The 13224-nt window shown below is 40.1% G+C and overlaps 1 protein-coding gene across 3 annotated transcripts in view; it reads right to left on the reverse strand.

Annotated features, from left to right (window-relative positions):
* Positions 1 to 13224, reverse strand: part of OSBPL1A (oxysterol binding protein like 1A) — a 133000-nt gene that overhangs the window by 28157 nt on the left and 91619 nt on the right. For all 3 annotated transcript variants that reach the window (XM_050941941.1, XM_050941940.1, XM_050941942.1), the window contains 2 exons: positions 7253 to 7430; positions 2464 to 2539 (listed from right to left, as the gene is read on the reverse strand). In XM_050941941.1, the coding sequence (XP_050797898.1) occupies positions 2464 to 2539; positions 7253 to 7430 (254 nt within the window). The remainder of the gene's footprint in view (positions 1 to 2463; positions 2540 to 7252; positions 7431 to 13224) is intronic.

Genomic DNA, 13224 nt, shown 5'->3' on the forward strand with positions numbered 1-13224 from the left:
TATAGTTCTGAGAGCATGCAGTCAAACTTCAGCAAGAAGAAAGGTGTTTAACTTTCACTAATGGATGAGTATAATGGTTGTGCTAGATAATCTGTGTGTTAGTTGCCAACAGATTTTATATTAACTAACCTATGCAAATTAACATCTGAAGGTTTTTTGTTTGTAAATCGAGACAGTTCCAATAGCAACCTAAGGGTATGTTTTCACTAGCAACGTTAAAGCGGCACCAGTGCTTGGAGAGCGCTCTCCCAGCACTGTAAAAACCTGCTGCCCCCCCACCCCCAAGGAGCATAGCTACCAGCGCAGGGAGTGCAGCTCTCATTGCTGGTGCACTGTCTACACTGCCACTTTATAGTGCTGAAACTTGCAGTGCTCAGGGGTATGATTTTTCATATCCCTGAGTGAGAAAGTTGCAGTGCTGTAAACGGTAGTGTAGACAAGGCCTAAGAAACGACTAACCTTCAACTCCCCAAAAGAAGGAAAAAAACAAACATACTTTGAGGCAGTCAGCATGAAAATGAATAAAACCTAAAAATTTAGTTTAAATTTGGGCCCAAATAACTAAGGAATATCTTCCAAGTTCTAATGATTTATTTCTAAACTAGTCTAGCTTTTAAAAATTTTTAAAATAATGATTTAATTTATAAACATACAATACAATTTTGCTCAGCTGCTATAATAGTAAACTTAACATTCAAGTTAAAACCCCTCTCTCTCAAAGTTGGTATTCTAGATAAGACTTAATAGTAAACAATGTTTCACAAGTAAGAGTGGGCCCCATTAAGTATGAGGATAAGAAACTGGCAGAGTATTTAAGTCTAATAAAAATAGAAAGAGTAAAAAGTCAGATGACCTATACTTCAACAGATTTAAATATAAACCTTTAGTGCTGTAACTTTTTAGTACATGGTCCTTTATTCTCCAAATGCAGTTTTTCCTGCCCTTTAATTTCCTCTCAGCATCATGCACCACTTGTGAAATTGCCCAACACGACATCTATATCCAATATGGAGTTCCTACTCTTTGGGAAACACAGAATAGGGAGAAATCTGCCTATCTATGACCAGGACAAACAGATATCTCCGTGATCTTTGTCAGCAATTTGACAGAGCGGAACTCAAGCCTAAAAAAGCACTGGCTTCATTTTAACTGGTTCCTTCTTCCAGATTACACTGAGGTTTTATCAGGTGTCTTTCTGTGCACAGCACAGAGGAGCTCCCTTGCAGAGCAAGCTAGACCGGCTGCCAACAGCCCTTTTTGTAGCTTTCAGGTTACACTCTTATCTGATAAGAATCATAATGCTTCCTAAACTGAAAAGCTTCTGTGAAAGTCCATGTGCTCTGAAGTTCAAAACAACATTCCTGAGCAATGTTATCTCCTGTTTGGACTTTCAGTAGGTTTCTTGCATATTGTGCGTTTTCTGATTGCAGTGACAGGGGAATAAGTTTTTGAAGTTAATGTAATATCCATACACAGGAAACTTACTCCCAGAAAGTGCTTTCACCTTGTGGCTATGCAGATTCTCTTAGTAAGGCAACAGTGTAACTTTCAGTATGGTACATTGCACTTTAGAGAGTGAAACCTAATCACTGAGGCCAAGATGAACCTGCCTATGTGGTGGGGTTTCATAATGGAAAGAAAAGAAGCCTTCCCAATTACCCATTACCTGGGAGCAGACTTAAGATTCAGAGATAAGGGCAGAAGAGACCACTGCGATCTTCCAGTTCTTGTATAACAGAGGCCAAAGAACTTCTCTGAATGTATATTAAATATTTGTGACTTGGGGCTTGTTTTCACTATGGGGGTAAGTTGACCTCAGCCACACTACTACAGGTAAGTGAATAACGGACGGAGTTGATGTAGCTTAGGTCGACTTACCCCAGTGTCTTCACTGTGCTGTGACTTACTTTACTCTTCTCTGGGAGCTGGAGTCGACCAGAGAGCACTCTGCCATCGATTTAGGGGGTCTTCATTAGACCCACTAAATCGACACCCACTGCATTGATTGCAGCAGTGTCAATCCTCCCTGGTAGTGAAGACAAGCCCTTAGTTCTAGTCTAAATTTATCCAACTTAAATCTCCAACCACTGGATTGTGTTATACCTTGATCTAATAGAATGATCCTCGCTGACCTATCACTGAGCTTCCCAGATTTGATTAAACAGACCTAGTCACTAACCCATCTGAAGTACTGTGGTGAATCTGGAAAGTTTTTTTACTACAAGTATAAAATGAGACTGGGGAGAGCTCTGGATGTTACAGGATCCTTGGAGGACTAAAGAGAAAATGCCTTTGCTCTATTGAATCAATTGGCTCTTGGAATCACCCTTGATCTTTTCGGTTGTGAGCACAGCATAAATCAGCAAGTTAAAAAACAACAACGAAACAAAAAACCCAGACTTCTCAGTTCACATTTTGGTCCCCTTGAGATAGCCACAACCATAACTTATATATTTTACCTACCATTCCAATACATTTTCTTAAGATACTCCAAATACTGAAGTCATTCCTGGAAAACATTGGAGATGGCAAGCTTGTTCTAAGGGGGGGAAAAAAGTAAACCGCATTTATTTTATTATCTCTTACCAAAATAATCTCAGTTGTTAACAAGGCTGCAGAATGTATTAATACTGTTCTAGTTTTAAGGCGCTCAGAACTGACTTATTGATAAGACAGGCCAACACAAGTTAAGTGTTCTTTATGTTACGACAGGTAACTTGTGGAAGCTTTCATGCAAAAATTGTTAGGTAACTTCCAGTTAGTTCCCCTAGAGCAGTGGTTCTCAAACTAGGGCCGCCACTTGTTCAGGGAAAGCCCCTGGCGGGCCGGGCCAGTTTATTTACCTGCCGCGTCTGCAGGTTTGGCCAATTGCGGTTACCACTGGCCGCGGTTCGCTGCTTCAGGCCAATGGGGGCTGCAGGAAGGATGGCCAGTACGTCCCTCGGCCCGCGCTGCTTCCGGTAGCCCCCACTGGCCTGGAGCGGCGAACCGTGGCCAGTGGTAGCCGCAATTGGCCAAACCTGCCGACGCGGCAAGTAAATAAACTGGCCCGGCCTGCCAAGGGGCTTACCCTGGTGGGCCGCATGCCAAAGGCTACCGATTCCTGGTATATAGGAATCTGTGGAAAACAAATTAAGTTTAGTACTAATTTGCTACAACTATCCAACAATATTTATTCACCTTTTGAAGTGTGGGAGTTCAGTGAAAGAGGAAATTGGTGTTAATGAATAGAAAGCTCCTTGTGGATCAAACATGAAAGGAATCACATATTTTAATAGATCTGCTATTCGAAACTTCAGTAAGCTGAAATGAAGTGAATTGGTCGTCCTGAAGACTATAAGTGTAAACATTTTCTTTGCTGATGCTTGTATGTGTCCAGAAGAGGACAGTGTCCACCAAGTAATTAAATTTGATTTGTAGTATTTAATTAAAGAATAGACTGGAACAGAGACAATCTGTGAATCGTACGTAGCATTTAGCAATGAGCACTTCTGCATAGAAAGCTATGAATATATTTTACCTTGCCGATTTATATACGAGGGTGGGTTTATGAGAGGAATATTTGGATACTTTTATTGAAAAACAATCACTGGCTGCTAGCAACATGTAATCGGCAAGGAATTGTTTCCCCACAAAGCCAGGGGAAAAGAAAAACAAAATTATTCTTGTGTGTGAAAGTCATCTTTCATAATTAAGCCCATTTCCTTCATTGCTTATAATTACATCAACTACATTTGAAAGTGATGTCTGCGTTTGTCTCCATAATGCGCTCACATTTATTTTGTTGCTACAATACAAATTTTGAATGGATCAAAATGTTTTCAGGGAGTAAAAATTACAGACCTACCGATATGGAAAAATAAAGAGTCAAATATTAGGCCTATCCATATTGACAGTGTCTCACTAAATACGAGAAGGGTTGTAAACTAGAAGATTACCTTCAGTATCTGTAAGCAGATTTCCTTTCAGAAGTCATTTATAGAAGGCAAACAGATCAAGAAAGTTTCAGAAAGTTAACTTTAGCTTTGCATAATGAAAATATTTGTTCTATTGTAAAGAATAACTAGCAGCAATGAAAGTGGCATGATTTTAAAGGGTCACGCCTCAAAAAATCACTTCCGTCTGAAAAGCATTACTAGTAGGTAACACAAGATTAACATTTAGTTACAGTACATTTATTTTTTCAGCTTGTTTACTTTATGCATTTGACACTGTTACACTGTTTCCCCATAGACAAACTCTCATGTGAGAGACACCCATGAAAAAGAGAAAAATAAAACATTTTTAATCACATAAAAAAACAAATAAAAAAAACACATGGCAGGGAAACTCATTGTCAGCTGTAACAAGCTACTTTTAACTCAGAATGCTTTTGACAGCAAACAAATATAACACTGGAGAATGGGGCTGGTAAAAATATTAGCAGGCTGGATATATAACGTTTGTTCAAGGATCTCCAACAAGACTTAAGTTGAAAGGCAAATCAGAAAGCAAGCAAGAGTTAAAATAGTAAAAAAATTGAGGCCACTGAGATATACTAGTCTGAATGGCGTCCAACATAAAGGAAATCAGATAAATAACAAGTGCCAGCAGTTATGTCAAAGTATGAAGATGAATCTGTTTAAGCCTTTTAGAGCCCAGTTCAGTTCTCCTCTTGCATACTTAAGAGAAGTGAAGCTAACAGAGGTTATTAGGTGCTACATACATCTCCTCAAAGCATTCTAAGCTTTGTGTTAGTTTGGTGATCACCAAACTAAGTGTTTGCACTTTGAGGGCAGACTGCATCTAAGGGGTATATTCTAAAATAAGCATCAAGCACTCTGCATTTAAACAGCATTTTTTTATTTTATTTATTTATTTATTTTTTTTACACAAATTGTGCCTATGGGTCCAGTTATATAATATGAACAGAACAGTAGTTCAGTTGTGGTGTAATTACTGCATATACTTGTTCATAAGTTAATATTTTTGGTAAAAAGGTGACGCATCAAAGAGCGGGTGTCGGCTTATAAATGGGTCTACACCAAAATTTGATGATTTTAAACTCTATGGAATCATTGAATTGAATAGCTAATACATTGTCATTTTGTTTATTTGGAGCGTCTGCAGGCATGGTGCCCCTCAGCTCCCTGTGGCCGTGGTTCGCCGTGCCCAGCCAATGGGAGGTACAGGAAGTGGCACCACTTCCTGCAGTTTCCATTGGCTAGGAACGGCAAACCGTGGCCACAGGGAGCTGAGGGGCATCATGCCTGCAGACGCTTCAAGTAAACAAAGTGTCCTGACCCACCAGCGGCTTACCCTGACGGCCGGGAGCCAAAGTTTGCCAATCTCTGAACTACAGGGTTGGCTTATGAAAGGGTCATACAGTTTTTGCTATTTTAAGCTAACCATCTTCGGGGGGGTCGGCTTATAAACCAACAGGCTAATGAACAAGTATGTACGGTATGTCATGCAGCTAAATGCATTAGCATTGACCAAGAATCCCAAGACTGATCAAAACACTGAACAACTTTTTCCCCCATGGAAAGCTGTCTTCTAGGCAAAATTTAGATTGGCGGTGCTCTGAGGGGGAACCGATTTGCAACACTATATTTGCAGACACCAAATCCCAAAGCGTTGCCAAGGTGCCAGGTAAAGAGCTGCTGTTACTATACAATATACAAGATATATTCGCTATCTAAGCCTTTCTTCAAGCAATGTGCCACAGCAAATTAGAAAATTGTTACAAAAATGGTCACAGCTGTACCAGTTTTAGAAAGAGCACTAAATATTAAAGGATACAGGGCAGGACATGCAGCTAAGGGATGGAACGGGAGCCTAGTGATCAAAAAGTCTAATGAGAGACATTTGTAGGTGGAAAGTGGAGTAGCCTCAGGGGACTGAAGAATGAATAATGGAGCTTAGAGCCTCTAGTCACCTCTTGTTTACAATTCTGACAATGTAGTTTTACAACAAGACTTGTGGAAACTAGCCAAGCTATTGTTTCCTGTACTTGGAGAAAACTGGCTCTCATTTAAACTTTTCCAATGGATTGTATTTATATTCTGTAGCAAACAAATACAGCTGTCATTTTTACAGAGGATTTTAACTTTTCTTTTCCAATTTCTAAGGCAGCAAAGGGGGATTACAAGTCTCCATTCTGAAACCTCCACTTTCACCTAGCATTTTCCTCCTTCCCTACAGCTGCCACTACAGGACTTTCATCTGTAACTGGGAAGGTGTAGAGAAGAGATCACCAATAATACTTTTTTGTTTATCAAGAAGGGGTCTCAAAGAAACAATATAGTCAGTCAGCATCTTTGCCTGACCTTAGCACTCACCACTCCTTCGTCTTTGCTTGGTTTGGGAGGAGCTGATGTTCAGAGGTGGAACCTGGCATCAAGTCTCCTACATTACCATGCACTGCAATGGCCTTTGAGATTTAGATATAAAATGCAGATGTCCAGTAACTAAGGTACCTTTTAATGCACTTGGGATAATACTTTTTAAGGCAGGCATTAAAATAGCCTTTTCGCTCATTTGTTAGTAATTGTGATCTTGCTTATTTCCAAAGGGCCAGTTATAGATTGGTACTTTTCAAAACATGTCAATGTTAGGACTGGACTGTAATGTACACGTTAAATTGCCTCTGCACTGAAACTTGAGAATAGTGGTATCTATTACAGCTCATTAACTCCGGACCTATTGTCCTCCTTTACCGGCAAAGATGTGAACAAATAAAAATGGATTAATTTGACAGCATAAAACGAACCTACGCAATGTACATAAGTTTTAAAATAAAACCGTTGTGTTTAGACTTTGGTTTATTGTGATGTCAAGCTAGGAATACTGCCATTCATTCTTAATGTAAGTAGGGAGACTGAGTGACTGAAAAACTGAAAAAGCAATAGGATACACAAATAATTAAAAATACATGATGAAATAAGACAGCATCGATTTCAACAAGACTTGTTTAAATAAGTTAAACCACATTCATTTTAAAGCATTTGCTATCTACCTATATATATAAAAAAAGTATACCTTGCTTACTAGTCAAAATGGAATGGTAAATAATAGTTTACTTCAAAATGGTGACAGTCTGTTAATGTAGGAGAAAGGATTCCTTATTAAAAGCACAAAGCAACTATCTGCTTTTAAGTTATCATACCCAAGGGAAAAATATCTACAATTATCTTTCATGGGACTCATGGTTTTTGCCTACATGGCAATAAAGTTCCCAGTATATCTTTAAAAAGATTAGGCAACATCCTACCTGTGTTTTTTGATGCCGTTAGACAGAGATTCTCCACCACCACAGACCTTTCCACCTCCACCACAGACCTTTTCTTCAGACATGCTGGAGGTTATTGTATTGTTTGACTCCACACTGTCCTCTAATGAGTATGCTGTTACTGTTTCAAATCCACTTAATGATTTTTCAGATTCTGAATCTGCAAGAGAGCAGGTGCATGTTAATGAATATAAACTTCAATGATAGACTTCAGAGACTAACAGACACCTTTTCTTCCTCACACAAAAAACTGAAACCTAAGTAGGTTACTTTGTTCTGATGACAGCAGCTGTCTGGTAACTACTAGTACCTCAAGACTGCCGATACGCCATGCCTAGAGATGGATTAAAGGATCTTGGATCTTTTGAGAGGTGGGGGAGGGAGGAAGAAAGGGGAGAAAATAAGATAGGAAAGATACTGAAACCCACTAATGCGCGCACACACACACCTCTAGAAGTTGTCAGTTTTTAGTTAAAGTTAATCCATTTTAGCTTGTTTAAAACTCAGCGCCACTGTCATATTAAAGCTATTGGTTCAGCCAACCAGAAACTAGTGCTAGTTAATAAAGTCAGTATTTCGGAGTTTCATTTTAAATGAACAATTTCGTGTTCTTCCCATACTCAGATTGCACATGAATGTGTTAAATTTGTTCTAACTTGTATGAGATGAATTGAAAAATAAGATTTTTGTTAACAAATATTTGCACTGTAAAAATGATAATCGAAAATTTACACTGATTTCAATGTAATTTATTAAATATTTTGGATGTTTTCAACTAGTATTCTATTGTTTAACAGTGCGATTAATCGTGATTTTTTTTAGTTAATCATGTGAGTTAACTGAAATTAATTGACAGCCCTATTTTTTTTTTGCAACTGTGTTACACTGTTGACTCATTCAGCTTGTGATCCACTAGGACTCCCAGATCCCTTTTTGCAGTACTCTTTCCTAGGCAGTCATTTCCCATTTTGTATGTGTGCAACTGATTGTTCCTTCCTACATGGAGTACTTCGCATTTTTCCTTACTGAATTTCATTCTGTTTACTTCAGACTGTTTGTCCAGATCACTCTGAATTTTAATCCTATCCTCCAAAGCACTTGCAACCCGTCCCATCTTGGTACTGTGTGCAAACTTTATAAGTATACTCTCTATGCCATTATCTAAATAATGGATTAAGATACTGAACAGAACTGGACCCAGAACTGATCCCTGAGGGACTCCACTCGATATGCCCTTCCAGCTTGACTGCGAACCACTGATAACTACTCTTTGGGAATGGTTTTCCAACGAGTTATGCATCCCACCTTATAGTAACTGTCTAGGTTGTATTTCCCTAGTTTATGAAACGGTCATGCAAGGCAGTATCAAAACTGTTACTAAAGTCAAGATATACCATACCTACCACTTCCCCCCCATCCACAAGGTGTTACCCTCTCAAAGAAATCTATTAGGCTGGTTTGATGCGATTTGTTCTTGACAAATCCATGCTGTTATTTATCATATTATATTCTAGATATTTGCAAATTATTGATTAATTATTTGTTCCATTATCTTTCCAGATACTGAAGTTAAGCTGACTGGTCTAATTCCTCGGGTTGTCATTATTCCCCTTTTTATAGATGGGCAAATATAATGACATTTTGCAGTCCTCTGCCATCTCTTCCATGACTTTTTGAAGATAATCGCTAATGGCTCAGATACCTCCTCAGTCAGCTCCTTGAATATTCTAGGATTTATTTCATCAGGCCTTGGTGACCTGAAGACATCTAATTTGTCTAAGTAATTTTTAAACTTGTTCTTTCTCTATTTTAGCCTCTGCTGCTACCTCATTTTCACTGGCTTTCGCTATGTTAGACATCCAATTGCTACTAATCTTTTTGATGAAAACGGAAACAAAAAAGGCATTTAACATGTCTGCCAGTTCCACATTTTCTGTAATTTGTTCCCCCTCCCCTCCATTAAGTAATGGGCCTACTCCGTCCTTAGTCTGTGTCTTGTTTCTAATGTATTTATAGAATGTTACCCTTTATATCTTTAGCTAGTTTGATCTCATTTTGTGCCTTGGCTTTTCTAATTTTGTCCCTACATATTTGTTTATATTCATCCTTTGTAATTTGTTCTAGTTTCCATTTTTTGTAGGACTCTGAGTTTCAGATCACTGAAGATCTCCCTGGTTAAGCCAGGGTGGTCTTTCGCCATACTTCCTATCTTTCCTACACAGTGGGATAGTTTACTCTTGTGACCTTAATGTCTCTTTGAAAAACTGCCAGCTCTCTTGAATGTTTTTTTCCCTTAGACTTGCTTCCCAGGGGATCTTATCAACTTCCTGAGTTTGCTATAGTCTGCCTTCTTGAAACTCATTATCTTTATTGTGCTATTTTCCCTAACACCATTCCTTAGAATCATGAACTCTACCATTTCATGATCACTTTCATCTAAGCTACCTTCCACTTTCCAATTCTCAACCAGTTTCTCCTTATTTTGTCAAAACCAAATCTAGAACAGCCTCTTCCCTAGCAGCTTTCTCCACCTTCTGATATCAAAAATGGTCTCCAATCCATTCCACTATACAACACACTTGTGATATGCTGTAAGACCCCAGAAAGGAAAAGGAAGAGGTAGACTTGCTTATCATATATACACGGTTTGCATTGTTGGTCACTTACAAGGCTATTTTAACCTTTGACCCCCTCTACTGGTATGGTCTCATGCCCTTACCTGGCTAGGGTGCAATCTTGTGATTCTCCCACAGGGGGCTGTAGCCCAAGGCACAATCTATCAGCCATGATTACTCTGTAGGCCCAACTAGGTTTGGAACCTGTGACCAGTGGTAAACAGTGACCAGATAGACAATACTTTGGAGAAGTCTATTTACCATCGTAAGAATAAAAGAAAATATGCTTATCTATCTTACCTGGAGGCCTGCTATCCCTCGGCACAGACTCTAGGTAAGTCCCCCTTTACTCAAGACCCCTGACTTCTAGGGTCTGAGTCACTTCTTGTCAGCAACTCTCCACAACCATTCACCCCCCTCTCCTTTTATCTCCCCTTCCCACAGAGTTTTGTCTCAGCTTCCAGGACTTTTAGTTCTCCTGTGTTAAACTGGAATTCATCTTAACAAGCTAGTTCGCTGAGCTCAATAGGGGGGGTCAGTGAAGGGACACACCATATGGGTCTACTATTCTCCTGCTTACATGGAAAGCTATTGTCTTTCTGTGTATCTGTTGCCAACCCCTCTTGAATTAATCCCTTGTATTTACACAGTAACCCCTCCCTTACAGCAGTCTGATTTGGAGCTGCTTTAGTGCTCTTCTGTAAGACCTTTAAATATTATATGTTCTGTCACAAACAGATCGATAATTAGAGAGGATGGGGAATATCTAACTAGCTGCAAAGAAATCCAGTCCACATAGTGGAAGCCAAAATTCACAAGTACAAGAGGACTGACTAGGTTGCAGGAGGCCCTTCTAGGCCATGGAACTGTAGCTATGTGATATCAAAAAGTACACTGACAGTGGGCGTGGTGAAAGTCACTGAAACATTAATCAAGGGAAGATACTCCTCTGCCCTAACAGGCAGGCAAACCCTGACAGCCTAGGCTGAACAAGAGTGCTAATTTCTAGAAAGGGGAATTCAGATAATAAATATGTCTGAATAAAGAGAAGTGGCAACACACAACAATGCACAAGGAAAGGATTAAACTGAGACCAGATACTAGACCAACACCAAGGCAAGTAACAAAAACGTTAGCTTGGGGCAGAAATCCTATATCGCCTAAGCAGGAAGCGGTCAACCAGAGATCAATTCAAGTTAATGAAAGCTCCAAATGGAGGGGTTAGTGTACATAGTTTTTATATCAATTTAACTATATCTGTTTAAAAACAGTGTGAATATAGTTATATCTTAAAGGTCTGAAAGATGGGTTCATTCAGAGAACTCTTATCCTCATAAGCAGCAGTGGTGGCGCTCTATGGCTACCACTCCAACTTTCCAGCCAGCTTTAATTTGGAGTCCCTTCCTGTAGAAGAGTCCACATTTTGGAAAAAAAGAAGTGTCTTGAAGTGTCAGAAAACATGAGCTCCCCTTCCCCTAAGGGGATTCAAGCAGAAAAAAAAAATGTTTCTTGACAAAACTAAATCTCAGTTTCTCAACTGCCCATCTGGAAAGCTCTTGTCAATTTCCTTTTCCTCAAGGCTTTCAGGCAAGCAGCCTGGGAAATGTCATTTCATTTTTCATGACAAAAGTTGAAAAATTTTTCAGGAAAGGTGAGTTTTTCCTCCCATTAAAAAGTTCTGTTTGAGAAAAGGGTATTTTTCAACAGGAAAACGAACTCCTGACCAGCTATCCTCCTAATTCCAATAACTGTCTGACTGCTATTACTTATTAACGAAGGCATTTTATAGATCGGGAACAGAGAAACTCAAAAGATGACTAGAGGAATGGAATGCCTTTCTTAAAGGAGAATGGGAGAGCCTGACTTGTTCAGCCTAGCAAAAGGCAGGGTGAGGGGGGAACAGGATTGCATTCTGTAAATACGTCAAGGAGATAAGCACCAGAAAGTCTCTCCATTAGCCTGAATATATCTTTTCAATGTCGGTACAAGAAAAAATGGGTATACCGGCCCCAAACAAATCCACACTAGAAACTGGAAGAAGGTTTCTAACCATCAGAAGAGTGAGGTTCTGGACCAGCCTCCCAACAGGTGTAGTGAGGACAAACAGTTTTGACAGCTGGACAAATTTTTGTGTAGGATTGTATGATGGGGTTGATTATGATGGTGAGGGACAGGGCTTGGCAGCCTTGTGGGTATCTTCTGGTTCATATTTGGAGTTTCTAAAAATCTCATGCTTCAACCATGAAGGGGTCAAGAAGGGACCTCCGCATGCTCAGGTACGCATGCACACACATAAAATGTACTGAGTTGTGGGGTTTTTTGGTCTCCTTCCTCTGAAGGAGTAGAGATGGCAACAGCTGGAGACTGGCCCACCTCATCCAATATCCCCTTCACTGGTGTTTGGCTGGTTAATTCTTGATCACATGCTCATCATCTAACTGATCCCCCTAGGTTACATTGACAGTGGCCTTAGAGGTTTTCCACCTACCTCTGTAGCATGGGATTCAGGTTGCTTGCCACGATTATCTAGGAACACCTCACTTGATCAATTCCCTGCCACTGCAGGGGCCACAGGCATTGGTGCACTTTGGTCTCTCCTATTCTCTGGAATATAGTTTTAATCTCCTAAAGACTAATAGTTGGTTTAATTTTGGTTGTTGGGTTTAGTGTGTGGGTGCTGCATGGTTGGGGGGCTTATAATATACATTACTTAGGAGACTCCTTGATTAACCAATATGGATCTGGTGAAATATAAATACCACTGCTTTTTATTCCTTTTGTGGGTCACTGAACAGTTTCCAGGACTGAAATTCCTCAGGGGCAAGGAATAAGATGTTATGACACCAGACTCAGAACCAGACTCCTGCATGCTCATAAGGTGCCACTATAGGTATATCCACACAAGCATAAGAGATTACAGCATGGCTGGCCCAGGTCAGCTGACTCAAGCTGTGGGGCTGAACACTGATGTGTAGACACATCTGGGCTCAGGCTGGAGCCCAAGCTCTGGGACCCTCTACTCTTGCAGGGTCCCAGAGCTCAGGCTCTAGCCCTCTGGTCCCCAAACTTTTTATCTGACGCCCCCCTCGGAGCCAGAGTGGGGCTGCAGCTCCTGGAAGGGGGGCAGAGGCGGTGGCGCATGGACAGGGGTAAGTGGGCTGGGGCTTAGACTGAGTTCAAACTCTATGTTCAGATAAGAATCTGGACACCTTTTTGATCAAGTTTTTCCCTAAGAACATCCTAAAATATATAAAAATACATGCACACATCCTACACCCTTACGCCCCAGACAAAAAACAACCAACCATTCTTTAATTTTCAGAGAAAGATCTATGGAGG

This window comes from Gopherus flavomarginatus, chromosome 2, assembly GCF_025201925.1.
Source record: "Gopherus flavomarginatus isolate rGopFla2 chromosome 2, rGopFla2.mat.asm, whole genome shotgun sequence".
NCBI classification, from domain to species: domain Eukaryota; kingdom Metazoa; phylum Chordata; order Testudines; family Testudinidae; genus Gopherus; species Gopherus flavomarginatus.